Genomic DNA, 27,869 nt, shown 5'->3' on the forward strand with positions numbered 1-27,869 from the left:
GATGGTTTTAAGAGATGTTAATAATGAGTTACTCAAATTCATTTAGTAAGTGTGGGGGGGGGGGGGTTGAGGTTCTCATTACAAAGCAAAATGATACACTGTAGAATAAGGAACTGGATTTGGTTTGATGTCTGCAACTTTAGCTTCCATTAATAAAAACTGATCTCATAGAGGTGATTCTGTTAGATCATTGGATGGCATTAAATTATTCTACTTTTCCTCTGTGTAGTGTTGATGGTAGAGATTAACGATAGGAGTACACACAACGTGGGTTTTTCCAGAGTTAGCAGATGTCTCTGGATGCTAAGGCCTTTGATGCTGGAGCTAGCTATTTAATAATGTAATACAGTTCCATGTATAGGTGGTTTGTGATACTCCTAGTGTCCATGAAAGTACTAAATATGGTTTCAGTAATGCTTTTTAACATCTCTAGTTCTTGGAGTACTTAGTAATATCATAGTTTATGTAAAAGGCGAGGCTACTCTAAGAATAAGCAGCGACCTGTTGAAAAGCAGATCGTTTTTCTACAAATGGCAGGGAGATGGCTACATTCCTTAGATTGTTACTAATTTAATTCAACACCTATTTCTTTAATATCTGTTCTGTGCCAGGCATGGTAGTAGACTTCATGGAAGTTTTCACCGTGACAGTAGTTTGCAGGTGTATTTTATGTGACCATAGCTGGTTATGTTAACCTTGCTGCAATTATATATGTGGAATACTTTTGTCAATTTTACGTATTTTTAAGTTGAGGAACCAAAATTTGCCTTTGTAGCACATTTCTGTTTTTTCCAGGCAAGATATTAGTTTAAAACAACTCATTCTGTAGAGCTGGCTCTAGCAAGCTTTTTCCAGATAAGTAAATATTTTAGGCTTTGTGAGCCATGTGGTTTATGTAGCAACTGGTCAGTTCTGCTGTTGTACAGAGAAAGCAATCATAGACAATAAATTAATTAGGGTGACAGTTCCATAAAGCTTTATTTATGGACCCTGAATTTGAATTTCATATAATTTTCACATGTCATGAAATATTCCTATTTTTTTTTCAACCATTTAAAAGTGGAAACTATTCTTCGCTTGTGGGCTGTACACTCACAGGCATGCGGCTTGATTTAACCCACACACCGTAGTTTGCCTCCTCCTTCTATAAAGTAACAGTGTTCGGACAATCCAGACTAGCAGAAAAGAAGCACTGGTTCATACTTTGCTTTAGAATGTCTTGCTGTCATTGTTGACTTTTTCAAACTGAGGACTATGATAGAGGTCCCAGATAAAATATAGGGCACTCCGATAAATTGAATTTCAGATAAATAGGAAATAATTTTTTAGAGTAAGTATATCCTAAATATTACACAAAAATTATTTGTTTACCTGAAATTCAAATTTAACAGTATCCTATATTTTTATTTTCTAAATTTAGCATCCCTAGACTGTGGAACATTAGGAATCTGGAGATATGTTCTTAAAATGTAAAGTTCTGTAGGAATTTTAAAAAATTGCTTTCACCTTAATTTTTATTAACTTGTTATAAAGAGAAAGCTGCTCTTGTGTAGTGAGAATTCTTAACTGAAAGGCTTTCGTGGGATAAAACAAGCTTATTTAGTCACTATTTCTCAAGCTAGTAGTCATAGATATTGCTTCAGGTTTGAGAGAATTTTTTTAAGGGAGATTTGTATATTACTCAAGATTGAGAAAAGCCCTATACGTGATAGTTTGGGAACTTAGGACACTCCCTCCCCTATTCCAATACAAAAGCTATGCTGTAAAGCATCTGTCCCTCCCTCCTCACCCCCACAGATTCCAACTGGGAGTGTTTTTAAACTAGGCAATCTCTGTATTTGATTCGGAGGGTCAGCCTGGAATAGAAAGGTACGTAGTACAAGGTCACTGTTCCCACAGATACTCTCAGCCGGTATGTACTGAGCACCTGCTGTGTGTTGGGCACTGTGCTAGTTGCTGAGGTATACAGGCACAAAGTACCTCTCACAGGTCTTAGATTTTAGTAGGTGTAGGCATTTGTTAATGTAAAGATGTGGCTAGTGGGAGAAGACTGAGAGGAAAACACAGGGGACAGAGTGTCTGGCGTGCCCTGTTTTTGTTACACTGGCCAGGGAAGGCCTCTCTGATAAGGTGCTATTTGAGTAAAAAGCCAGATGGAGGGAAGGAGCAAGCCATGTGGTTCTCCCAAGAAAGGAGATTGCAAGGCAGCCTGTTAGCCCATCCTCATAGGGAAGTTGCCGAGGCACATAGAGTTAATGTTCTGCACCGTGCTTGTGCTCAACATGACAGCAAGTGCTCCCACAGCAGGTTATGTGCTGCGTAATCCAGAATTTATGGCCTGTGTTCACCAAAGGTGTAAAGAAAGTAACCTCAGCGTTTATTGAGGAAGAACGTTCATGTGAGTGATTTATTTGCTGAAATCCTCATTTCCCACACCCTGTACAAGAGCAGTTCGTTGTGCATTGTGTTAACTTCTTTATCCTTGTATCGTTAACAGGGCTTTTAAAACAATGAAATAAATTATATGCTGTTACAGGAAAACAACCTTGGAATATTTCTGCTTCCTGAGCTTTTTTGATGTTGGTTATTACACTCGGTAGGATTTAGGAAGTGGATTCACTCTGCTTATTTTTGCTTCAAAAAAACAGGGTTTTTTTTAAGGGATTAAAATATTTCATTGTGTATGGAATCCTTTTTCCAAGCAATCTAGTTAATAGGTACATCTCAGACTACTTTAGTCTTATTGGTTTATAGAATAGAAAGCTTATTTGGATTAATGTCAAAATTATTTTAAAATTATAATGCTCTCAATTCGTTTTAATTCCAGTAAAAAATACTTTTGGTCTGCAACTATCTTTTTTCTTTTTTTTTTAATTACTTTTAGGAAGGATTTCTGCTGGGCGAAGTAAGACAAGAAGAAACCTTTAGCATCAGTGACTCACAAATCAGCAACACAGAATTTCTGCAAGTAATTGGTGAGTTTATCACTGAGCTTAGGAATATTTTTTCTGTATCAATGCTGTTTGTTTTGTTCTTTGGTCCTTAACTGGTTTTAATCTGAAAGATAAAAAGAGTACATAAAAAGCAGCTAAAATCACAATGCAAATCGTTTGCACTGATAGCTGGTATGAAATGCATTACGAGTCAGTGTGAACGTGCAGTGGTGGCTGTAAGGTTGGGTAGTCTATAAAGCTCTTACCCACCAACTGGTCTTTTACTGAATCGCTGTCTGCTCTTGCTCATGATGGTCTCTTCAAAACCACAGTCACCCTTAGATCGCATACTGGGCTGTTCCCCATTGTCGACATCACCACACACTGAAATGCAAGGATCTTTTGGGCTGGTCCTTCCCGGAGGGATCTGCCAAAGGTGTTCATACTTGTTTATATGAGCTATTGGCTAAATCTACCCAGCCTTCTGGAGGACAATCCAAATAGTTTTGGGTTGATTGTTGGGGAAGATGAAGGAGTGTTTAGAGATGCACTGACTGTCTTTGGATCAGTCTCTCTCTCTCTCTCTGTCTTTCTTTTTTTTTCCTCTTCGGATCAGTCTCCTTTCGATAAATAGGGATCAGACTCCTTCCAGCTGCACATTGAGCATGTCACCAAACAGCGTATCCTGATACTCAGGTCTCAGCAAGGGGTGCTTCACTTAGGCCACCACCATTTACTGACCGTCTGTGTGTGAAGCATGTGCCAGGCAAGGAGAGGAGTACCCAGGTGCATCCCTAATTCCTGGAGCGGGGCAGGATAGGACAAGTGCACAGAAGTCCCAGACAACTGTACAAGATGAGTACTATAAGAAAGGAACAGAGAAAATCCCATCCCTGCTAGGGGGTAAAAGTAGTAGAGAGTAAAGGTATCCTGAAGGCAGTGAACTTAGGGTCAGGGGAGCAGTGGGTTCAGGGGAACACAGAGCAGGGAGTACATAAGATATATAGGTAATCTGGCCTGTTTCTATGTGGAGAAAATACAGAATGTGTGAAGGTGAGTGGTTTGGTTTGAAGTATTGCTGGAAGGTTAGGTTATGTTGCGATCACATCATCAATTTCAAGCCTTCCAGTTCTGATAGCCTTCTAGGATATGGGTTGGGAGGCCAGGATGAGGATTGAGGTGGGGTTAGGATTGGGGGAAAACAAGGAACAGTTCATTTCCTCAAGGACCCATACGATAAGACCCATTCCTCACAATACTGACTTGTTAAATAAAGACTCAATATACTGTCTCCAGCTGTTCTTTCACTGAGGTTTTGTTTTTATTTCTTGTAACTCTTTAAAATCCTAAAATGGAGAATTTGGTTTCATGGAACATGGGTGTAGTTTTATTGTTTGCACTTGGATTTTCAAAACTAATTTGGTGTGCGAAGGTTAAAATGTCAGACGTAGTTAACAGACAGCACACCAAGCAAGAAAGAGCTCTGTTACCTGGTGTGACCATAAAAATAGTACTTCTGTTGAATATTCCGGCTATTTATTTATTTTAAAAGAAGTAGAATTGTAAATAATCAAATTCTACAGCTTCATGCACTATATCTGATTCATAAACCTTCTGGTTCTTTCAGTAAATACGTTTCCATGGTACTGTAGATACAGAGAAGTACCAATCGATAGAGCCCCGGTTAATGCAGCGCCATGACAACCATCTTCTGCTGCACAACGTTTAATTTATTAGCTATATTCGTTCATTGTATGAAACAGTTGTGGCTCTCATGGGCAAAGTATTTACTGGTGTTATCTTAGGTGCACTGTTACCATTGCAGTAGTTTTCTTTTGAAACTAAGTACATGTTCGAAATAGAAACAGGGACTCCAAACCTAGGTTGGAAGGCCAAAGGTTAGGTCAAGTGCCCTGAGTAGTATTCCAGACCAGTGGTATCAAGAAATTTTCTTGCATAGCCTAACTCCAGAATAAGATGTTTTAAATAAAATGAGTCTACTGAAGTTGTTATTTATTGCAAATGACTGAATCCACGCACAGACACTTTTCCTCTGTACAGTAAGGACTGCATCCAGAGTGCTACATTCTGAACACGAAGTGTCGCATTCTGTGTTAACTGCATATTAATTTTTTTTTTTTTTAAAGATTTTATTTATTTATTTGACAGAGAGAAATCACAAGTAGATAGAGAAGCAGGCAGAGAGAGAAGGGGGGAAGCAGGCTCCCTGCTGAGCAGAGAGCCCGATGTGGGACTCGATCCCAGGACCCTGAGATCATGACCTGAGCCGAAGGCAGCGGCTTAACCCACTGAGCCACCCAGGCGCCCGCATATTAATTTTTTTAAAAAGATTTTATTTATTTATTTGACAGAGAAGAGAGAGAGATCACAAATAGGCAGAGAGACAGACAGAAAGAGGGATGAGGAGAAGCAGGCTCCCTGCTGAGCAGAGAGCCCTACGCGGGACTCGATCCCAGGCCCCTGGGATCATGACCCGAGCCGAAGGCAGAGGCTTTAACCCACTGAGCCACCCAGGCGCCCCAACTGCATATTAATTTTAAAAGCTGGGCTGACTCACTTTAAGCAGAGTTGTCTACCCTTAGTTCTAGAAGGGGAGGGAGCAGGCAGCCACGGAAGAGCTTCCTTAGTTAATTAGATGATGCCACTGCAGTTACTGGAAAGGATGGAGGAGGGAGTAGTGGAACTGTTGAGTCTCCATCAGGAGAGGAGAAGCAGAGGTAGGAAGATCAGTGAGACTAGGCGGAGGTGGGGGTGGGGCGGGGGGCTGGGGAGAACTGCTAAGGGAATGAGTGCAGTCATACCTACATGAAGAGCAGTCTGCCGTGTGGATGAACTGCAGAGGCGTGGCAGACTCTGGAATCCCACGCAGGGCTGCCCTGCTCCTGCCGGTTTCCAGCGGTCTATCCACCAGTGTGCCTGCCAGCTTCGTTGCAGTCTGCATCCTGATCATGTTCGAGGCCTTCACCCTGTTTTTTCCACGGAGGGTTTAGGCATTGCAAAAAGTCTTACAGAGAAAGGTCCAACTTTCTTTAGCAAATGCCACATGATATCTAGGGTGTATCTTAAGTGTGCTGCTAATCCCGGTTGTAAATCACGACAGAAGTCTGCTGGGGCAGTTGATGACAGCGCTGTGTGTTTGGGAATCCAGATCTACTGTAGGGATTTTAAGAAATATTCATTCCTTTAAAGGAGAAGGTGGGCTTTTCTTTCTTTTTCCTGAGCCCTCTGTAAAGTTTTTGCTAAAAATGTTCCACATTCTAATTAATTTACTCATAGTACCTCAGAAATAATGTAGGATGGCACACTGTATTATTGCTGGTGGTAAAAGAAGGAACAATTTCTGGATGAAGTTTTCTTATTTGCATCACTGTGTCAACAGCCATGCCAGGCAAGGAAGCTTGTCTTTCCAGTGGAAGGATTGCATCTGTGCGTATGTTTTTGCAGCATTGACATCAGTACAGAAGCTAACGGGCAGAGTCCCATGGCCACCAGGGTCATGGTTTCATTTTAATTGTGTTAAAGTGGCAGCCTGGAGCTCTGTGGCTGTGGCTTTTTAGACAGCAGGTGATGAGTTTCTGTCTCGAAGAATGTTAGGAATAGGATCGAGTGGTTAATTAGTCTCATGGTCTTAGAAAGCCACCCAGATCCTAAGCCCCCTGATGAGCCTGAAGGACTTGTTTCCTCTGGGTAATCAGAGCAGTCTTTCCAGAAGCTGTTAGGATCTGCCTTACAAAGGATTATTTCCCTTGGTGTTGACCATCTTTGAAGGGGTTAACAGGCGTCCAGAGCTTTCTCCTCCCTTTCCGTTCAGGACGCCTGGCCCAGCTTGTTCTGGGTTATTGGTTGTAGGGAGGTTAGGCCCTCCTCTCCCCAAGCTGCCCTCACCCTGCTTATCCGCTTTGATTAAATGCTTTCAGTTAGCTGTTACTTTTCCCTCTTATGCTTTGTTTAACTAGGTGAGATTGCATGAGGGCGCACAACGGCTGTGTGTTCCTGAGTAAAAGCTTTCGGCTATGTGCTCATCAGCCATGGACAAATGGAAGCAGAACGTGTTCTCCAGCTTAATTCGTCCTGAAAAGGTGTCCCTGAGTTTCAGTGTTGAGAAGACACACTGCCCTCACTAGTGTACATGCAGCACCTATCTGGGAGAGGAAAACTGTCTTTTTATTGTTTGAGGTTTCAGTAAACAAACAAGTAGGCTATTTTGTACTTGCCTGTGTCTTACATGATTAACTAAGCTGTGTTCCTTCTTTCTAATTACAGAAATCCATAATCATCAGCCGTGTTCAAAGCTTTTTAGGTAAGCCACATCTTCCTTTGTCACTTTTAGTCCTTATTGAAAGATTAATTGATTAAAAACTATTGAATTTTGGCTTGTACCTGATTGTGGCTATGAAGTCCCAGGTGTAACTGAGGGCATCCAAATTCACTTGTTTATTGAGTGTCCAGTGTGTGTAAGGTTAGAGATAGGGGAGGGATGGTGTAAATCCTGGCCTCCGTGATTTACAGTGAGAGTCTACTCCAGCAGCCTCCCAAGCAAGGGCTTTTCAGCCACAGAGCAGGAAGTTAGTCAAGAATCACATACACATGGGACGCCTGGGTGGCTCAGTTGGTTAAGCAGCTGCCTTCGGCTCAGGTCATGATCCCAGTGTCCTGGGATCGAGTCCCACATCAGGCTCCTTGCTCCGCAGGGAGCCTGCTTCTCCCTCTGACTCTGCCTTCCACTCTGTCTGCCTGTGCTCGCTCTCTCTCTCTCTCTGACAAATAAATAAATAAAATCTTTAAAAAAAAAAAAAAAAAAGAATCACATACAGATAAAAGAATTTAATGGGTGTTTTTAAGAAGAATAAAACATGTTCAGTGTTCAACTTTAAAATGCAAGGAAAGGAAACATGGAACTTTCTTTTTGCATGTATGTGTTAACATACACTAGTTGCATACTAAGACCAACTAAAGGACAGCAAGAGAAAGAAATGGGAGGAGCGACATTCCGAAGGGAGGCAGCAAATGACAGATGTGTGGCGGGTGAGAGAGACAAGGGCCAGTACCCCCATCCACTAGACTTCTCCCCACCAATATGCAGGCCTCTGTCTGCTCTCTCGGCCCCAGAGCCCTCCACCTGCTGGCTGGTGTGATGATTTCAGCTCCTTCTTCAGCAACCCCCGGCCCAGCATGTTCTACCTTCCCAGCAGCCAGTACTTCCCTTCCCGGAGTAGGATTCGGCATTCTTGGTCAGCACTCCCTTCTCTAACAACTGCCAACCCTTGGTGCCTGGCTGTTCCTGCTGTGTGTCCCCTGCAGCTTTCACCCTGGTCCCTGTCCTGTTCTCAGCTGATCCACACACCTAGGCCCTTGCACCCAAGAACTGCTGGGGGGCCCCCGCCCCACCACACACAGATACCCATCCATTTATTATTTTAGAAGATTGTCCTCATGCAGGAAGTTTACCTGTGGACAAAGTCTAAAGGCAGCCAAGATCCTCATCACTTTTAGGTTTGCATGTAACTGAAAGAGGAGTGGGAAGCAAGACGAGCAGTTCGTTCGAGAAGAATCTCAGAGCAAATGAAAGGATTCAGGCCATGGTTCACACATTGGCTGTGTTTGGTCCACACAAGTGTCTGATTTGGCCCTGACTCTGCGAAGCTCTTCGAGGTGTGCCCTGCCTTGCCCTTCTGAGGAATCGCATGTAAGGCTGTCAGTAAAATTGTCTCAGAGGGATTTAACTAAGTTTAAATTACATACCTATAATTCTTACGGTGGAAGGAAACCTTAGAAGTCATGTGTCTGCTCCAGACTTTCTTCTGTATAGAGGGAAGTGGAGAGCACATAGGTTCAGTGGCTCGCCCAGGATCCTGCAGTGAGAAGCAGAGCTGGGCTGGGGCTAGTATCTCTTGACTCCCAGTTCAGTGGGTTTTCTTTGTTTGTTTTGTTTTGTTTTGACCGTTTCTCGAACTTCTTACTGCTTTATAAGGCCTGGGCCTAATGGTTGTGGGTTGAGGGAGGAAGGATGGCTTTCCCTTTTTTTTAAAAAAGATTTTATTTATTAGAGAGACAGGGAGAATGAGTGCAGGGAGGAGCAGAGGGAGAGGGAGAAGTAAGCTCCCTGTTGAGCAAGGAGCGTGAAGAGGGACTCGATACCAGGACCCAGGGATCATGACCTGAGCCTGAAGCAGACGCTTAACCAACTGAGCCACCCCCGGTGTCCCAAGAATGGGATTCCTAAAAGCACAGTCAGTGGTAGAAAAACCCAAACATCATTATGCCTGCTTACTGTAGGATCCTGGTCGGCTAGGTCTGTTTGAGGGGCAGACCTGGCTTCAAAGCCCAGCTCTTCCATCTTCCACCTGTATAGTTTGGGGCAAGTCACTTAAGTATCTTTACCTACAAAACTGGGAATAAAACTTGGGACACGTTGGGCTGCAGTAATACCTACTTACCAGCACTGAAGCAGGAATGAAAAGAAATACATTGAGAAAGCATGCAGCTAGGCCTCTTAAACATTCAACAGATGTTCATTTCCCTTCTGCATTTCTCAGAAAATAAGCTCCTGTATTCTTTTTTCCCCATAAGTAACTGATACTTAGAAACAAGGAAAAGATGTCACAGCCATTGGAAACCACACGTTTTCTAATTACTTGCTATCAGTACCTCCCACATGTGGAAGTAATACCTTTTGAATGTAACAGTCTCTTGAGTATTCTTTGATGCAAAAGATATATCATCAGTGAAGCACTGAGATTGATTTCTCTGGTTATCTGTTGAAGATAAGCAATTGTATCTTTATGTCTTGATTACCAACTTTTAGGATCCAGGGACCCATAGACACATGAGGCTAAGTATATTCATTTCCAAAATACCATATGACTTTAATAAAATGTATTTTCTTTTAAAAAAAACAGTTTTTATGACTATGCAAGCAAAGTTAACGAAGAGAGCTTGGACAGGATTCTTAAGGATCGGAGAAAGGTATGTCCTGTTTGTTGCCCAGTCCGATTTGGAAATCACTGTTTATTTTATTACCTAAACTTAAAACCAGAAGGGAATGTAAAATGAAACAATAGGATTTGATATTAATGTATGAGAGTTCTGTTGACTTAAGTAGATTTTAAGGGTAAATGCAGATGTGAGACAATGTTTATAACCTATCAATAGAAAAAAAAATTTAGATATTTATAGTGTGATTCTATTATGTAAAAATCGGAAGGAAAAACAAGAACCATACTCTAGAGAGTTAAAAATTAGTTTAGTTGATTCTGAGTGGTTCTTTTTTTCTCTTTTGTAATTTAAAAAGTAATTTTGCAAGTATCTTACATACATGCATTAATTTTATAACCAGGAAAAATAGTTCTAAAAAAGGTAAGTCATAATTAAACAACTCTGGATATGTTACCCTTTCAAGTTTAATTAATGCCAAACATAGATGTTTTTCCAAAAGGTCATGTGTTTATTATTTCTGTCAACATATGCATATAATGTTCTGATTATGTATGGTAAGCAAGTCTGAATAGAATTGAAAATGAACCAGTTTTATTGCTGCGGCATTGTCTGATGATCTCATTTATAATTTATTCTGTTGTACCATGTGTGGGTTTTACTTTTCTACCTTGAAATATTAATTCCAGAAAAGTAGATTTGTTATTAAACCATGCCTTGAGGGAAAAAATATTAATAAAAGTTTTCAGTTTGTCACAAAAAAATGCCTTTGTTTAGAAGTGTGTATTATGAAAAAGCTTTTAAAAGATTACTTATGGAAAAAAAGAATCAGCACCGTAGGACTTGGTTCCCGAAGTGTCTGAAGAAGGGCACCAGGAGTAAGGGTGCAGTCAGAGTAAGTCAGCAGCCTGGGCGATGGGCGGGCGGGCTCAGTTGCGCCGTCAGTTGGAAAAGCAGAAAGAAATCAGGTCAGACGAAAGGAAGACTGGGAAGGCCGGAAGAAAGGACAGACCGCTTTATGGGTGTTGATGAGCTCAGGTCTCTGGAATCGGACCCCGTCACCATCCACCCGGGAAAGGGAGTTAGAGCGGCCACAGACATTGGGGTCCAGCTCTCTTGTTTTCAGTGACGTGCCCAGGAGCATATGTTCTGGAATCTCTCAGGAGTCCGACCTTCCTATCCTAGCTCCAACCTATCTCCTCATTCCATTTATATTTTAGACAGTGAACTTTTATTATACTTTCTAAAACTGAAATTTCTTCCATGAAAATTCTCTTTTGAGCAGTTTTCTAGAGTATTTACTACACATTAAAAGTAACAGGAGTATTTTTATTTTAAAGATTTTATTTATTTATTTGAGAGAGAGATTGAGAGAGAGAGAGAGTGCATTAAGGTCAGAGGGAGAAGCAGGAGCCCGACGTGGGGCTTAATCCCGGGACTCCAGGATCATGACCTGAGCCGAAGGCAGTTGTTTAACCAACTGAGCCACCCAGGCACCTATATATTTTTTTAAGATTTTATTTATTTGGAAGAGAGAGAGAGACAGCATGAGTGGGAGGGGCAGAGAGGGGGGTAGAAAGAGAATCTTAAGCAGACTCCACGCTGAGTGCAGAGCCTGATGTGGGGGTCAATCCCACAACCATGACCTGAGCTGAAACCAAGACTGGGATGCTTAAGCGACAGTACCACCCAGGTGCCCTGAAGTATTTTTTAAATAGATGAAAAAAAATTCGAAGTGACAAAAATGAATAAAGAATATGAACAGGAAATTCACAAAAGAAAAAAGAAATACACAAATGGCCAAGAAATAATGAAAAGATGTTTATCTTCAATCTGGAAATGCAAACTGAAACAGCATGATGCTATTTTCTTGCTCATTAGATTAGCAAAAGTGTAAAGGGATTGCTAATACCCAGTTTTGGGTAAGGCTTTGGGAAATGGGGAAGCTGTAGTTGGTGGGAATGTAAGTTGATGACAAACAGTTAAGAGTTTTGCAGTAACAGAATTTTATTTTTAATTTTCTTTCTATTATTACTAAAGTAATCTCGATGCTCAATGTGGGGCTCAGACTTAGGACCCCAAGGTCAAGAGTTACGTGCTCCACATACTGAGTCAGCCAGGCGCTCTACAATAACAGAATTTTAAATACGCAGTCCCACCTCTAGGAATCTGGCCCAAGTAAACATTTGGATCTAGGAACAAAGTTATGAAAGGCTGGCGTTAATGAATAGCTCAACTCTGTGCCAGGCCGCGTTCTAAGCACTTTCCGGGTGTTGGAACTAGGAGGTAAATTGCTGTTCTTACCATCCCCATTTTACAATTGAGGAAACAGGGGTGAGTGCCTTGCTAAAGGTCCCCAGTGGGTAATGGTGGAACCCAAGGTTAACCCCAGCAGTCTGGCCTCGGAACCCAGCATGCAAGGGTGTTTATTGTGTCTTTGCTTAATAGTAAGGGTTTTGAAAGCAGTCTAAATGTCCACCAATGGGAAACGGTCAAGTCGGTTGTGTTGACACCTCTATACTGTGGGATACGAAGCAGCCATTGCAAAGCATGAGGGAAGTTCTCAGGTAATGCCCTAGAAAGATCTCAAAGTTGGGTTACATGAGAAAAGTAGTGTTATAATTTGAGCCTGTTTTATGTAAAAACACAAATCTGAATGAGTATTTAGATGTACAGAAAAAGATCAGGAAGGAAGGCAGCCAAACTTAAAGGTGTTTACTTTGGGGAAGGGAATGGAGAGGTGCTGCTGAAGAAGGGGAACTTTATGGGAAAAGTTTGTTTGTAACAGTGTTCGTTAATTGAAAATAAGTTGGGGAAAAAAAAAGAGGAGTCTACCAGGTAGGGTTTTGTTTCGTTTCTGTGTTTTGTTTTTAGCTGTAGATAAGGACACATTTCTTAATTAATTTGGGGGTTTAAAAATCGGATATGCCGGGGGAACCTGGCTGACTCAGTAGAATTTGTGACTCTTGACCTCTGGGTCATGAGTTCAAGCCCCATGTTGGGTGTAGAGCTTATTAAAAAAATTAAATTGGGGCACCTGGGTGGCTCAGGCAGTTGAACATCTGACTCTTGATTTCTGCCCAGTTCGTGATCTTAGGGTCATGCATAGGATCTACTATCGAGCCCCACACTTGAGATTCTCTCTCTCCTTCTGCCCCCACTGCCCCCAGCTCGTATACTTGTTCTCTCTCGCTCAAGTAAATAAATAAAATCTTTAAAATAATAATAATTAACAAAGTAAAATTGGATTTGCTCTTTTGATCTTTAGTACATCCTACATCTGTTGTTATCTGGAAGGTATGTGGCTCTCAAATATAGAAACTCTACAACATTGCTAAAACTTTTTTTTAACCATAGACTTAAGATAGGGGCTAATATTTTATTTTTCGTTTTTTTAAGTAGGCTCCACAGCCAGTGGAGAGCCCAATATGGGGCTCAATCTCACGACCCTGAGGTCAAGACCTGTGCAGAGATCAAGAGCTGGACTCTTAACCGACTAAGCCAGCCAGGCATCCAAAGGCTAATGATTTGATATGAGAATCCCCCAGTAGGTACAACATGGTCATCTACTGCAACGTGCAGAATGACTGCCCTGGCAGACTACGTCTTGTGTTTACCAAGTTTGCACAAGCCTCAGGTTTGGGGCCAAGGCCAAAAAAGCAAGTGAGAAGGGGGTTTCTGCCTTCTGGAATCATCTGCTGTGCAGTAGATGATGATAAACATAACTGCCACCTTAATATCATCGTAAGGCCCAAAGGCTCATGAGGTGAAGATAACGAGCATGTCCTCTATTGGGGACGGTTGCTTTGGCTCCAAAAAGTATAAGTGAATATCTAGTTGAGAGTAGAGAGGAAAGTCTTTGTGAGAAGTTGTCTATGAAACTTTGGCTGAAATAAGGTTGTAGGGAAAGATGTCCACAGTTTTTCATCACGGCCCAGGCATAATTGTCAGAAATGGGCTTTTTAGCGTCAGAAAGTTTCTCAGTAGCCTTGCAACGATCTTGTTAGCTCTAAAAGGTACAATCATGGGTGTCAACAAATGTGAATGAATTTGGCATCTCATCTTTCATTAATAAGAATAATGGGGTTGTCCTTTTAGCATATAACAAATGAATACGTTGATTTCTGTCTGTTGATATCCAAAATAAATGCATCAGGCTCCTGTCTCTCAGAAAATACAGGTAGAATAAAACAGTTGGAATCCACGTAAGTGAAAAGCATTATGCCTCATCCAGTAGCCACCTGTAAGATTCTGTTCATCCGTGAGCGTTTCATGAGAGCACCCAATGTTCTGGCAAAGCGTAGGTCTCTGCAGGGTGCCAGGGAGAGGGAGTAGAGACACCCCCAGGCCTCCGAAGGAGCTGACTCCAGTGTTATTCCTCATGCCCCAGACATACTGCTCAGAGTGCGACATGTCATGTTCTCAGGCATCAATACCTCTAGCCAGGCGATGGCTTTTCTTACCGACTTCTTCTTCTTTTTTTTTTTTTTAAAGGAAACTACCTCTCCACATTTTCTTTTCTTTTTTTGGTATTTTATTTTTTATTTGAGCTTTACTGAGGTACAATGGACATATAAAACTGTAAGGTACTTAAAGTGTACATTGTGTTAATTGGGTAAGCGTATACATTGTGAAATGATTCACTGTGATTTCCCCATTGTGAAAGGATTAATGATGGTATTTTAATCTAAATGTTTCATTAAATGAGAGTAAGTGTTCAAAAGGCGCCTCTCTTTCCCTCTCTTCATCTTTACATGTGGAGGGGCTTCAGCTGGAGCTTTGGTTTTCTTTCCTTTTCTTTTTCTTTTTTTTTTTTTTTAAGATTTTATTTATTTATTTGACAGAGATCCCAAGAAGGTAGAGCAGCAGGCAGAGACAGAGGGGGGAAGCAGGCTCCCCGATGAGCGGAGAGCCTGATGCAGGGCTCGATCCCAGGACCCTGAGATCATGACCTGAGGCGAGAGCAGAGGCTTAACCCTCTGAGCCACCCAGGCGCCCCTGGAGCTTTGGTTTTCCAAGTGTGGTCCCTGGACCAGCAGCATTAGCGGCACCTGGGAACTTGTTAGAACCTACTCTTCACTCATCGTCATGTGACCAGTTTGGAATTGTGAAGTTACCATTGTACAGTGGAAAAGACAGGTTTCCCATCTTGGCTGTCACTCGTGAGCTCAGTGACTTTGCACAAAACATCTCTTATAGGATTTACAGTGTCAGAAGTGTTTGGGTTTCTTTTTTGTTTAAAGAATATCAGGGTGGCCTGGCTGGCTCAGATGGCAGAGCGTGTGAGTCTTGATCTCAGAGTTGTGAGTTTGAGCCACGTTGGATGTAGAGATTACTTAAAAAATAAAATCTTTTTTTTTTTTTTTTAAGATTTTATTTATTTGACAGAGAGAGAGAGACAGTGAGAGAGAGAATACGGGCGGAGGGAGTGGGAGAGGGAGAAGGAGGCCTCCCGCCGAGCAGCCTGATGTGGGGATCGATCCCAGGACGCTGGGATCATGACCTGAGCCGAAGGCAGCTGCTCAACAACTGCCTCCCAAAATAAAATCTTTTAAAAAAGTTAGAAATTAAAAAAAGAATATCATAGTTAATTGCTTTATATAATTAGAAGTTATACTTTATGTTCAGTAATACTCCATGCAGGCAGGAACTATTCCTTGGTTTCCTGTAGTTACTTAATTGTGATGTGAACCCAGTGGAGAAGACATTACTTGCCTCCCAGGGTTGTTAAAATCAGTGAAAATAGTTGTAATAAAGCTACCTGGGGGCCTGGCACGTGGGCTCAACAAAGGTTGGTTCACTTCCTACATGAAAGTACCAAAATAGAATCTAAATTTACTATTAATTTTATTATTTATTTATTTTTACTTATTTACTTTTTTAAAAGATTTCTTTATTTATTTGAGAAAGAGACAGAGAGTATGAGTGGGAGGGGCAGAGAGAGAAAGAAACTCAAGCAGATTCTGTGCTGAGTGTGGAGCCTGATGCTGGGCTCGACCCCACAACCCTGATATCGTGACCTGAGCCAAAATCAGGAGTCAGATGCTTAACTGGCTTGTGCCACCCAGGCGCCCCTAAACTTACTGTTCGTTTTTTAAAAAAGATTTTATCCATTTATTTGAAAGAGAACACGAACAGGGGTTGGAGCAGAGGGAGAGTGAGGCTCCCTGTTGAGCAGGGAGGCCGATATGGGACTCCATCCGGCACTCCGGGATCATGGCCCAAGCTGAAAGCAGATGCATAAACAGCTGAGCCACCCAGGCACCCCTTTACTGTTAATTTTAATATGACACTAACAATTTTAAGCTACCTTTACTTCTTTTTTTTAGGCTGACTTATTTATTTATTTATTAAAGATTTTATTTATTTATTTGACAGACAGAGATCACAAGTAGGCAGAGAGTCAGGCAGAGAGAGAGGGGGAAGCAGGCTCTCCGCTGAGCAGAGAGCCCAATGCTGGGCCAGATCCCAGGACCCTGGGATCGTGGCCTGAGCCGAAAGCAGAGGCTTTAACCCACTGAGCCACCCAGGTGCCCCAACTTATTTATTTTTAAAGATTTTATTTTATTTATTTGTCAGAGAGAGAGAGCACACAAGCAGTGGGAACAGCAGGCAGAGGGAGAAGCAGGCTCTCTGATGTGGGACTTGATCCCAGAACCCTGGGATCATGACCTAAGCTGAAGGCAGCCACTTCACTGACGGAGCCACCCAGGAGTCCAAGCTACCTTTACTTCTTCTTCTTCTTCTTCTTTTTTTTTTTTTTTTTAAGATTTTATTTATTTATTTGACAGAGAGATCACAAGTAGGCAGAGAGGCAGAGCAGAGAGAGAGGGGGAAGCAGGCTCCCTGCTGACCAAAGAGCCCGATGTGGGGCTCATTCCCAGGATCCCGGGATCATGACCTGAGCCGAAGGCAGAGGCTCTAACCCACTGAAGCCACCCAGGCACCCCAAGCTACCTTTACTTCTTGAAACAGGATTTTCACTTAAAAAAAAAAGTGTTTCACAGAATGAGGCTATATGAAGATTATTCCTTTGATAAAGAGTTGATTGTCTCTACAGTGGAGATTTTCAAACTCTAGTATAAACAAGAAAAAAACTCAAGGAACTTATCTTAAATTCAGATTCCTGGTTCTCCCCTTGGACATTTTAATTCTGCAGGTTTGGGTGGGCCCAGGAGCATTTTAGTAAGTGCCCAGATGTCCCGAGGATCACGTTATAAAAGATACTCTTCCAGGGAGCATATCAGTTTAATCGACTTGGGCAGTTTAGTTATCCTGTAGTTAGAGCCGATGAAGCTAAACCTCTTAAATCTTTGTATGGAGGTACAGTTGCCATACAGTGAACTGCACATATTTAATAGTATTTACTCGGATACATTTTGAAATATTTATATACCCATGAGCCCGTCAGTGTAATAAGATAATGACTATACCCTTGCAAGTCTCCTTTGCCCTTTTCTTTTTAAAAAAATATATCTTGTTCAAGTATCATTAATGTACAGTGTTAAATTAACTTCAAGTGTACGATACAGTGACTCAGCAATTCTGTACGTTACTCAGCGCTCATCGTGATCAGCGCACTCTCAGTTTGCTTCACCTATTTCAGCCGTTCCCCCTTCACCCCCACTCTGGCCACCACCAATTTGCTCTCTGTATTTAAGGGTATGTTTTTTGGTCTCTTTGTTCATTTGTTTCATAAGTTCCACATATGAATAACATCATGTGGTATTTGTCTTTCTCTGACTGATTTCTTTCAGTTAGTGTTAAACTCTCTAGATCCATCCATGTTGTTGCAGATGGTAAGATTTCATTCTTTTTTATGGTCGGCAGAGAGCCCAATGTGGGGCTTGATCCCAGGACCCCGGGATCATGACCTGAGCCGAAGGCAGAGGCTTTAACCCATTGAGCCACCCAGGTGCCCCTCTATGCTACTTCTTTATCCATGTATCTATTGATGGACATTTGGGCTGCTTCCATACCTTGGCTATTGTAGATCATGCTGCAATAGACAATAGGTATGGGTGTATCTTTTCAAATTAGTGTTCTTGTATTCTTCTGGTAAATACCTGGTAGTGGAATTACTGGATCATATGGTATTTCAGTTCTTAAATTTCTGAGGAACCTCCCCTCTGTCTTCCACAGTGGCCACGCCTGTTTGCCTTCCCATCACCAACAATGCACAGGGTTTCTTTTTCTCCACATCCTTGCCAACACTTGTTTCTTGAGTTTTTTTGTTTTTTTTTTTTTAAGTTCTGACAGGTGTGAGGTGATAACTCATTGTGGTTTTGATGTGCATTTCCGCAGTGAGTGATATGGAGCATCTTTTCATGTGTCTGTTGAGCATCTGTATGTCTTCTTTGGAAAATTATCTGTTTATGTCCTCTGCCCATTTTTTAATTGGATTATTTGGTTTTTTGGTGTTGAATTGTATGAGTTCTTTTTTTTTTTAAGATTTTATTTATTTATTTGACAGACAGAGGTCACAACTAGGCAGAGATGCAGGCAGAGAGAGAGGAGGAAGCAGGCTGTCCGCAGAGCAGAGAGCCTGATGCGGGACTTGATCCCAGGACCGCGGAATCATGACCTGAGCCGAAGGCAGAGGCTTTAACCCACTGAGCCACCCAGGTGCCTCTGTATGAGTTCTTTATGTAGTTTGGATAGTAACCTCTTTCTGGATGCATCATTTGCAGATATCTTCTCCCATTTAATAGCCACCCAGGTGTCCGAGCTTTTTATTTTGATGTAATCCCTGTAGTTTATTTTTGCTTTGTTTCTCTCGCCAAAGAACATGTATTTAGAAGAATGTTTCTATGGCTGATGTCAAAAGATTACTGCCTGTGTTTTCTTCTAGGAATTTTGTTTGTTTATTCATTCACCTGTTGATGAACAACTGGGCTGCTTTTTAGTTTTGAGCTGTTGTATGTCAAGCTGCTACGAACATGTGTACAAGTGTTTGTATGGATACATTCAGAATTAAATTCATTAAGATTTCATGCAACCTTTCATCCTTTTTTCCTTCTGTTTTTACTGCCTGCAGAAAGTTATTGGATGGTACAGATTCCGGCGAAACACACAGCAGCAGATGTCGTACCGAGAGCAGGTTATCCATAAGCAGCTCACCCGCATCCTCGGGGTGCCCGACCTCGTGTTCCTTCTCTTCAGCTTCATCTCCACCGCCAACAATTCCACTCATGCTTTAGAATACGTTCTCTTTAGACCAAATCGAAGGTAAAGAAAGCGTTCCCACCAGCCTCAAATAAATAGTAAAGATGTTGGTACATATAATTGGGATTTATAACTTTGAAAATGTGCATTTTGTAGCATCTTTAAAGAAAAGCTTTTATAATTCCCATTCAGCTAGTTTTCTTTGTTTGAGAGAAGGTGTTTTCCTGTCAGCTGTATAAATTAAAATGTTTTGAACCAAGAAGCATTAGTGAGATATGTTAATTGTGCATAAATTCTTACAGGAATACACAGCTGGAAATCATCATTTGCTTCTCCATGATCCATTATGTAGATACATGGTTTTACTGTTCTGGAAGTCTGTAATTTTAAAACCAATTTCAAAGACAAAATTGTCAAATTGATCCACCTACTGGTTAATGAAGGTTTTGCATTGTGAACTTGTGAAAGCAAAAAAAAAAAAAAAAAAAAATCATACGATTATGATGTCTGTCAATAAGAGAAAGGTTTCCTTCTGGAAGTTCACTTGTAGATTATATTACATCAACATCAACGGAAACAAATTCTTAACTAGCCATCTGCAAGGTTTCATTAATCAGTCAATCAGCAGGTATTTCCTGAGCTCTTAAAACCACCTCAGCACTCTGCCCATTGCTGTGGGACATGACCTCTGTTCTCAAGGAGTTTACCATCGAGTTTCTACTCACTCAGGCGTCCTTGGTCATCTATGCAAGTAGCTGCCCCATGAAGCCTGTTAATTCAGCAGCACAGAGACCCAGAGTTCAGGAAGAGCAACGCCTTTAACATGGTCTCTCTGGATCCTCCCGCAGGTATAATCAGAGGATAAGCCTTGCCATCCCCAATCTAGGCAACACTAGCCAGCAGGAATATAAAGTGTCTTCAGTGCCAAACACTTCTCAGAGTTACGCCAAAGTTATCAAAGAGCATGGGTGAGTCGAAAGTACAATGAAAATGTCTTCCTGTCTTTTGTGAGGAGTGCTTAACAGGTTTATGGAGACATGTAAAATCAATTTTGATGTGATGGAAACTGAGAAACGCAGTCAGGTCATCCTCTAGACCACCACCACCGAATATCAGAATTTTGTGCTGATCAAAAAGATCATTTGTTTTTACCTGTAATTTTTTTAAACATTTGCTACAAAATAATTTTTTTTTTATGTAAAAGTTTGGACAGAGTATGTATATTTCTGAGGTTCCAAAGCTAAATGTGGCCAACAAAAAATATATAGCTTTTTATTATTTTTCAAGTTGTCTTGGTAACATGGGTTCTTTTTTTTCCCTTTCTGTAATTCTAGTAGCGTGGGCATTGTTGCTCAGACGGTCACTTGGAGTTGCAGCATTTATGTAATAAATGAAGGTGCAAATGATAGGAAAATGCCTTTAGGGTCCATAGCAATTAAAATAATTTTGTGACCTCTTTTTCCTGTCTTCCAGTACTGACTTTTTTGACAAGGACGGAGTCATGAAGGACATCAGGGCGATTTATCAGGTTTATAATGCACTTCAGGAGAAAGTGCAGGTAACCAAGTTATTCACTAGTTTTTGTCTTATTTCTAATGCCCAATGCTTTTAGTTCTACTTTAATTTTTAATAATCTCCCAACTGACGAATGAATCATGGTCCAAAAGTCAGAATGTACCTTCCCAAAATAATCTCAGATGTGCAAGGTAGTTACTCATACTGGCCTACAAAAGGCTGTCTCATGATTGGCCCGAAGTAGAGTCTGAAGTCTAGCATTTCTGTTACTATTCTGAATGCGCGTGCCCCTTTGATAACCATGTTTACTTTCGGGAAATCTCTTCCGAGTTTAGAGGATTGCTAAGACCCCAGCTGTCTCCATCAGTATGCTCGAAGTTGAGACGCATCAGAGGGCACCCGTAATTGGTACAGCTCTGCCCCTTTGCTCTGGGTCACTCGCTTTGCCCCCAGCTACCTCATTGAGTGGGAGGATTGCGCTGGAGCCTCTTCATTCCTAGTCATTCATGCAACAAATATTTATGGAAACGTCTCCTACCAGCCACTTACTGAGCTAGGTGCTCCCAGTGCTTTCCCACGATCTTTTCATCATCCCCAGTGTGTTCTTAGGAGTCATTTACCCTAAACCCTAAGAACAAAAGAGGCTTTGAGAACAAGAAGAAGGGTGGCAGGCCGGATAGAAGCTCTCCCAGGCCCAGAGATAGCCTAGCTTTGAGGAAGAAGCCGCAGGGAACAGAGAAGGGAATGTAGGCAGCTGCTGAAAAAGAAGAAAGCAGAGGGGTCGGCCTGGGGCTGAAGAGGAAAGCCCACAACAGGCAGTTTCCAGCGCTGGCGCTCCACAGTCGGGTCACGGCCCGCCTAGCAGTGAAACAGGCTCACTGGTGACTGGCCTACTTTCCAGCAGTTTCTGGGATTTTTGCTATGGAAGGAACGTGCAGTGAAAAACAGCTTTTTGTCCTAAATTCATGACCATGCTCTTTTCAGGCCATCCGCACTATCTAGCCGACTTCAAAGTGCATTCGCTGCTGAGTGACTAAGGCCTGCTCTGCAAACCCGGTCTCGCATAGAGAGCCCTGATCCCGATGGTCAGAGGGCAGGCTGTAGCCTCACTCGCTGTCTTTATTTAGATTCTCGACTTTGAAACATACTTTCTTTCCCACTCCCCCAGTTATAAATATTTTCTGTTAAGTAAGTCTCTTTGTGACATCTGATTTTTGTTTGTTGGTTATAAATTAAAGTTGAAAGCATCCCATTCCTGTCTTATCTTTTGTTCGTCCTTTGTATGCTAGACTGGTATCAAAATCCTTTTCAGTTTAATAAAAAAGAATCATTGACTTCAAGAATTCACAGGCTAAATAGCTAATCATCATAACAAAATTAAGAAAAACAAGTCAGTGAACCGCAATACTGGTCCCCTGGACCTTCGTGATCTTGTTCTGCCTCACATGTCTGCTTTTTGACTCAGTAAAGCATCTGGTCTCTTCCTACGGTTGCAGTCCAGGCTATCTTCATGGATTGCCTTGTGCTCGGATTGAAACTGATTGATCCTGTTGTCATTTTTCCCTCAGGCAGTGTGTGCAGATGTAGAAAAGAGTGAGCGAGTTGTTGAATCTTGTCAGGCAGAAGTGAACAAATTAAGAAGACAAATCACTCAGAGGAAAAATGAAAAGGAGCAAGAAAGAAGTGAGTTTTCCTATTAATTTCACTATTCGGTGTCAGGGAAATGTCTTTTTCAAACATCAAACCATAGGATGAATCACGGGACTCCTTCTACAGTCCTCAAGCCCCCCGGGAGGCGTTAGTGAAGGAGCATTCTTGTACTTCCAGAACAGACGACTGTTTTTCATGCTACCCTTTCAAGTTATCTTTTTTTTTTTTTTTTTTTTTTTAAGATTTTTATTTATTTGACAGAGACACAGGGAGAGAGGGAACACAAGCAGGGGTAGAGGGAGGGGGAGAAGCAGACTCCTTGCCGAGCAGGAGCCGGATACGGGACTCGATCCCCAGACACTGGGATCATGACTTGAGCTGAAAGCCAACGCTTAACAACTGAGCCACGCAGGTGCCCCACCCCCTTCAACTACTTTAAACTAGAAAAGAAAAGAAGATTAACTGTAGAAGCGCCTCCGCGGAAGCAAGTTAGAGTAAATCCCGAGAAGCGGTTGGTGCAGACGTGTCTGAGTGGACTACTATGATCTCTACCTCAGCTGGGATGTTTCTCACTGAGTTAACCCCCTGCGAACCTAGAGTATGGGGACCGCATCCTGTGTTCCTCACATAGCCACATAAAGGAGCTACCTAATATTCTTATCACTTCACATTTGCTTCATAGTCACAGTCACAACAAAGGCTTTAAATGTCTGGTTTTTGGTAGCTGTAGATGAATGGATACAAATGAGCTAAGGAACCAGCTGGTTGAATGAGGAGGAGGCCCGGGAATCTATTGATTCTAGCATGAGAATAGACTTGTTTACTGTAATACTACCAGATTTAACGTTTGTACATTAAATTTATAACCTTTCCTAATTGAAAAAGAATACTTGCAAACCAATTAAAATGTCATTTCTATTTCTGGGTAGATGATATCTGATTCATTTTTTAAAAATATTTTATTTATTTGACAGAGAGAGAGCGATCACAGGCAGAGAGGCAAGCAGCCAGAGAGGGGGAAGCAGGCTCTCCACTGAGCAGAGAGCCGGATGCGGGGCTCGATACCAGGACCCTGAGACCATGACCCTGAGCTGAAGGCAGAGGCTTAACCCACTGAGCCACCCAGGCAGCCCTGACTTTTAGTGTTATATTTTTTGAGAAACAATCAAATGCACACAGGGATTGATGTATAAGAATATTAATCACAACTTTATGATTCTAAAATCTGAGAAACAACTTACTGGGGTTGTTGAATAACTAGCAGTAGAATAGTTGAATAAATTATGATGTATCCATATGGTGGAATATCGTCCCATTGAAGCGAATTTTTAGTGACGTGGGATATTGCCTAGTATATAATCTTTTTTTTTTTAAAGATTTTATTTATTTATTTGACAGAGATTAGAAGTAGGCAGAGAAGCAGGCAGAGGGAGAAGAAGGGAAGCAAGCTCCCTGCTGAGCAGAGAGCCCGATGCGGGCTCGATCCCAGGGCCCTAGGATAATGACTTGAGCCGAAGGCAGAGGTTTTAACCCACTGAGCCACCCAGGCGCCCCCCTAGTATATAATCTTAAGTGAAAACAGTAGGATATAAAATGGCATAAACATATGATCTCAGCTGTGTTTTTTTAATTTAATTTTTACTTACTTTTAATTTTTATTTTATTTTTATAAAAATTTATAAATATTTATAATTTTATTTATAATTATAATTATATATTTTATATTTATTTTATTTTTATTTTTTATTATTTTTTTAAAACATTTTATTTATGTATTTGACAGCAATAAGTAGGCACGCGCGCACGCACACACACACACGGCTGGATAATAAAACTGGAATTTAGAAAAGGGGGCAGGGGCCGACATCTAAAGTTTCTATCTTTTAACCCCAGATCTTGTGCTGTTTTCCAAAAGTCTGATGGTGTTATCTGGGTGATAGAATTATGGGTGATTTTATTTTCCTTGTTCTTTTCTAAATTTTATACCAGTATTTTTCAAGGCAAGGGACTCATCGATATGAGTCCAGATACGCTCTGGACTATTCCAGAACATGTCTGAAAATACGTTGTATCAGGAGCCTGGCTGGCTCAGTTGGTGGAGAGCAGCTCTTGATCTCGGGGTTGTGAGTTTGAGACCCACATGGAGTGTAGAGCTTATGTCTAAAAAAACCAAACAAACAAACAAAAAAGATGCTGTATTTAGGGTCCAGAACCTGGAAAACTGGCCTCCTAACACAGGGCTTTTAAACTTTAAAGGAGAAAACATTGTTTAAAAAAAGAAAAGAAAAGAAAATGGTGTATGTGTATGTTGTGTCCCATCGTTGGGAAGAAATAGGCTTTTGAGGTGCCTGGGTGGCTCAGTGGCTTAGGCCTCTGCCTTTGGCTCGGGTCATGATCTCCGGGTCCTGGGATTGAGTCCCGCATCGGGCTCTCTGCTCAGCGGGGAGCCTGCTTCCCACTCTCCCTTTCTGCCTGCCTCTCTGCCTACTTGTGATCTCTGTCAGATAAATAAATAAAATCTTTTTAAAAGGGGGGGGGGGCTTTTGAGGGGCACCTGGGTGGCTCAGTTCTAAAGCGTCTGCCTTCAGCTCAGGTCATGATCCCAGGGTCCCAGGATTGAGCCCTGCATTGGGCTCCCTGCCCAGCGGGAGGCCTGCTTCTCCCACCCCACTCCCCCTGCTTGTGTTCCCTCTCTCACTGTGTCTTTCTCTGTCAAATAAGTAGATAAAAATCTTAAAAAAAGAAAAAAAGAAATATGGTTTTGTGATGCAAGGCCTGTCAAAGCAGAAACTCACACTGAGATGAGTGCCAGGGGTGGTAAGGACTGTGCATTTCATCTTTCCATCCCCACAGTCTGAGAGCAGGGTGAGCAGAGGGGAGGGAAGCAGCGCAGGACCTACAGTTAAAACACCTGCTCTGCATATCTGGGGCCCACTGCTAGCCACTCCTTTAGTGAAGTCGCTTCCCCTTTCTGAACTCTGGCTTCTTTGCCTCATAATTTGGAAGCAGTGATATTTGTGATTATGACAGTAACACTTCGGGTTTTCTGAGGCTTAAATCGATTGATGTCTAGCAACTGGATTTATAAATTGCGAAGTACTGTGCAAGTTTAAGATAATTGTCAGTTTCACTTCTTTGTTGCCATTTTCCAGAACATTCAGGTTGACCGTTTGATGCCCTGAGTGCAAAGCTTTGAAACTAGAGGAAATGTTACAATTTTCTTTCTGTTTTCGTCCAGGATTGCAGCAGGCGATGATCCACAGACAGGTGCCATCTGAAAGTCTGGGGCCGGCATTCAGCCCTCGGATGCCCTATTCTGGGCTTGCAGCCGAAGGTAGAAGTCCACTTGGAGACGCAGAGGCCTCTGATCCTCCTCCCCCTTATTCCGATTTTCACCCAAACAATCAAGAAAGTACTTTGAGCCATTCGCGCATGGAAACCAGTGTCTTTATGCCTCGACCTCAAGCCGTGGGTTCTTCCAGTTATGCTTCCACCAGTGCTGGACTGAAGTGTCCCGGAAGTGGCACAGACCTTCCTCCTTCCCAAAGAGCAGCTGCAGACAGCGCTGAGGAATCAGATGACAGTGATTATGAAAATCTGATTGACCCAACAGAACCCTCTAATAGTGAATGCTCCCATTCGCGGGATTCTCGACCCCTGACACATCCCGACGGGGGCTCCAGGAACACTCAGACCTCCCAGATTTAGCTAAACAAAGAAACTCTCCACTTAGCACTGTTTTTCTTAATGGCTTATTGAGAGAGTTTTTTGAGGACTTAATGGGGTGGGGGGACTGCATTCTCAGACCCCTGGCCACCCCACAGGCGGGTCCTCGAGCACAGAGCTGGTAGGGGCCTCACATCGCCGGTTCTCACCTACAGACCCAGTGTGCAGATTTCATGACAGAATCATTGAGATAATCAAATTGTCCTAATTCTGGTGCGATTCATGGATGTACTGGTAAATTTAGGCAAAGTGAAACTTATCAACATAGTTTCTGTTCTTTAAGATAAATTGGAAATTAGAGACTAAGCACAATTAGTCTATAAATATTCTATAAATCAAAAACTTACCTCTTGCACTATCATGCCTTGAAATTTACTTTTTTCAAAGGGAAGCGAGTTTAGCAGCAGCCTTCAAAGAACCTTCTTTCTATGATGAGCCAAATTCATCTTTGCCAGAAAGAAATTTTGATAATTCCAAGAAGCCTGATTGGAACAAATCGGATATACCTTCTCTTGTCTGCATGACTTTGTGAGATCAAAAGAGAGGGCTTTGTTTCAACTTTTTTCTACTAGCCTGATATATATTGTCACTTAAAATGGTTGCCTTTAAAAAAAAAAATGTAGAAATACTAATTACCAGTAAGTAATCATCCAAATAAGTATGTCATAAAATAAATTACTTATTTTTCTTTCGGGGAATTACAGTGACTGCTATGTTGCACTAGCCACGTTTATGGTCTCTGTTCTGGAGTCTTAAAGATGAAGGACACACAGCAGTGGGTACATCAGAAAGGAGTTACGCTCCAGACCTGAGTTTTATGATGAACAGATTCCAGACACGGTGGATTTAGCCAAGTTCGTACATAAGGGATATAATTCATTTTAGCTTTTTTGACAAATCCTAGTGTTAGTTTTATTTGTGGAGGAAAAGACATTTAATAAACTGTTTGGGAATCTTGGTGAATAAAGATTCATTTTAAATCCAAATAACCATACTTATTTTTTTTAATTGCTATTTGGAGGATAGTTGTGGAATGTGTAGAGACTTTCTGTTGGGATGCACTTATATTTTTATTTAATTAGTGCTTGTTTTCTAGTTTTGCCCAGAATGTGTGAAACCACTAAAGACATTCGTGAGCACATGAGGCTCCTGGTTTGGAAATGACAAGACTGATGAGGTCAGCCCATGAAGTTAATGCTTTGGGAAATAACTGCCTTTCCTTTGAACTAGCTAAAACCTAGGAGCATAAGGAAGGTGTCCAAGAGACTTCAAATCCAGGTTCTGAAAAAGTTTCATTTTATTGGAGAGAAATTTATTCCCTGAGCTTTAGTTCCAATATGAAATTACCCAGTGTAGACTGAAACATGAAATACTAAAACTGCCGTTCTTCAGAGAACCACACTGTGGGGTCTGTGTTTTCCTGCTCTCATGGTTTTGTTGGCCATACACCACTGCCGTTGGATTTGAAACGTCGCAGACCACTTTATCTGCAAATGTGTTGCGGTTTTTATCAGCTCCCTTCTAGCGGCTTCAGCGCCAGTGTGAATTTATTTTATTTTATTTTATTTTTTTGTTTTAAGTGCCATTGCCATCTTCTCTGTTCAGATTTTGACATTCAGGAAAATATCTTTATTTTTATGCCATACTGAAACCTACAATGTATAGCTGACAAAGCAGTTCAATGTGACAATAAAAACTTATTTAATCATGGTACCTTTGTCTTCCTGTGTGTCTGCGCCCCAGAAAGGTCTCGCCTCGGTGTTCTCTTTCAGGCTGCTCTCAGGGGACTTAATACAGTTGTAAAGGTCAGAAAACTCATCTGCACACAGTTTTGGTAAGGCTGCTTTCGGGGGAGATCCAAGAACACAATTTACTAAAATGTTTCTGTTGATTTCAAGGAGCGTGTGTTGAGTGTCAAGAGAGAGG

The 27,869-nt window shown here is 41.7% G+C and overlaps 1 protein-coding gene across 1 annotated transcript in view; it reads left to right on the forward strand.

Moving 5' to 3' along the window:
* The window catches only part of ABRAXAS2 (abraxas 2, BRISC complex subunit), a 28,752-nt gene extending 1,096 nt beyond the window's left edge, over positions 1-27,656 (forward strand). The window contains exons 2-9 of the mRNA XM_059398777.1: positions 2,885-2,975; positions 7,218-7,254; positions 9,854-9,920; positions 18,925-19,115; positions 19,901-20,020; positions 20,526-20,610; positions 22,136-22,250; positions 25,456-27,656. Coding sequence (XP_059254760.1) covers positions 2,885-2,975; positions 7,218-7,254; positions 9,854-9,920; positions 18,925-19,115; positions 19,901-20,020; positions 20,526-20,610; positions 22,136-22,250; positions 25,456-25,925 — 1,176 coding nt within the window. The 3' untranslated portion in view covers positions 25,926-27,656. The remainder of the gene's footprint in view (positions 1-2,884; positions 2,976-7,217; positions 7,255-9,853; positions 9,921-18,924; positions 19,116-19,900; positions 20,021-20,525; positions 20,611-22,135; positions 22,251-25,455) is intronic.
* The last annotated feature ends 213 nt before the right edge of the window (positions 27,657-27,869 follow it).

Source organism: Mustela nigripes, chromosome 4, assembly GCF_022355385.1.
Source record: "Mustela nigripes isolate SB6536 chromosome 4, MUSNIG.SB6536, whole genome shotgun sequence".
Taxonomy (NCBI): Eukaryota; Metazoa; Chordata; class Mammalia; order Carnivora; family Mustelidae; genus Mustela; species Mustela nigripes.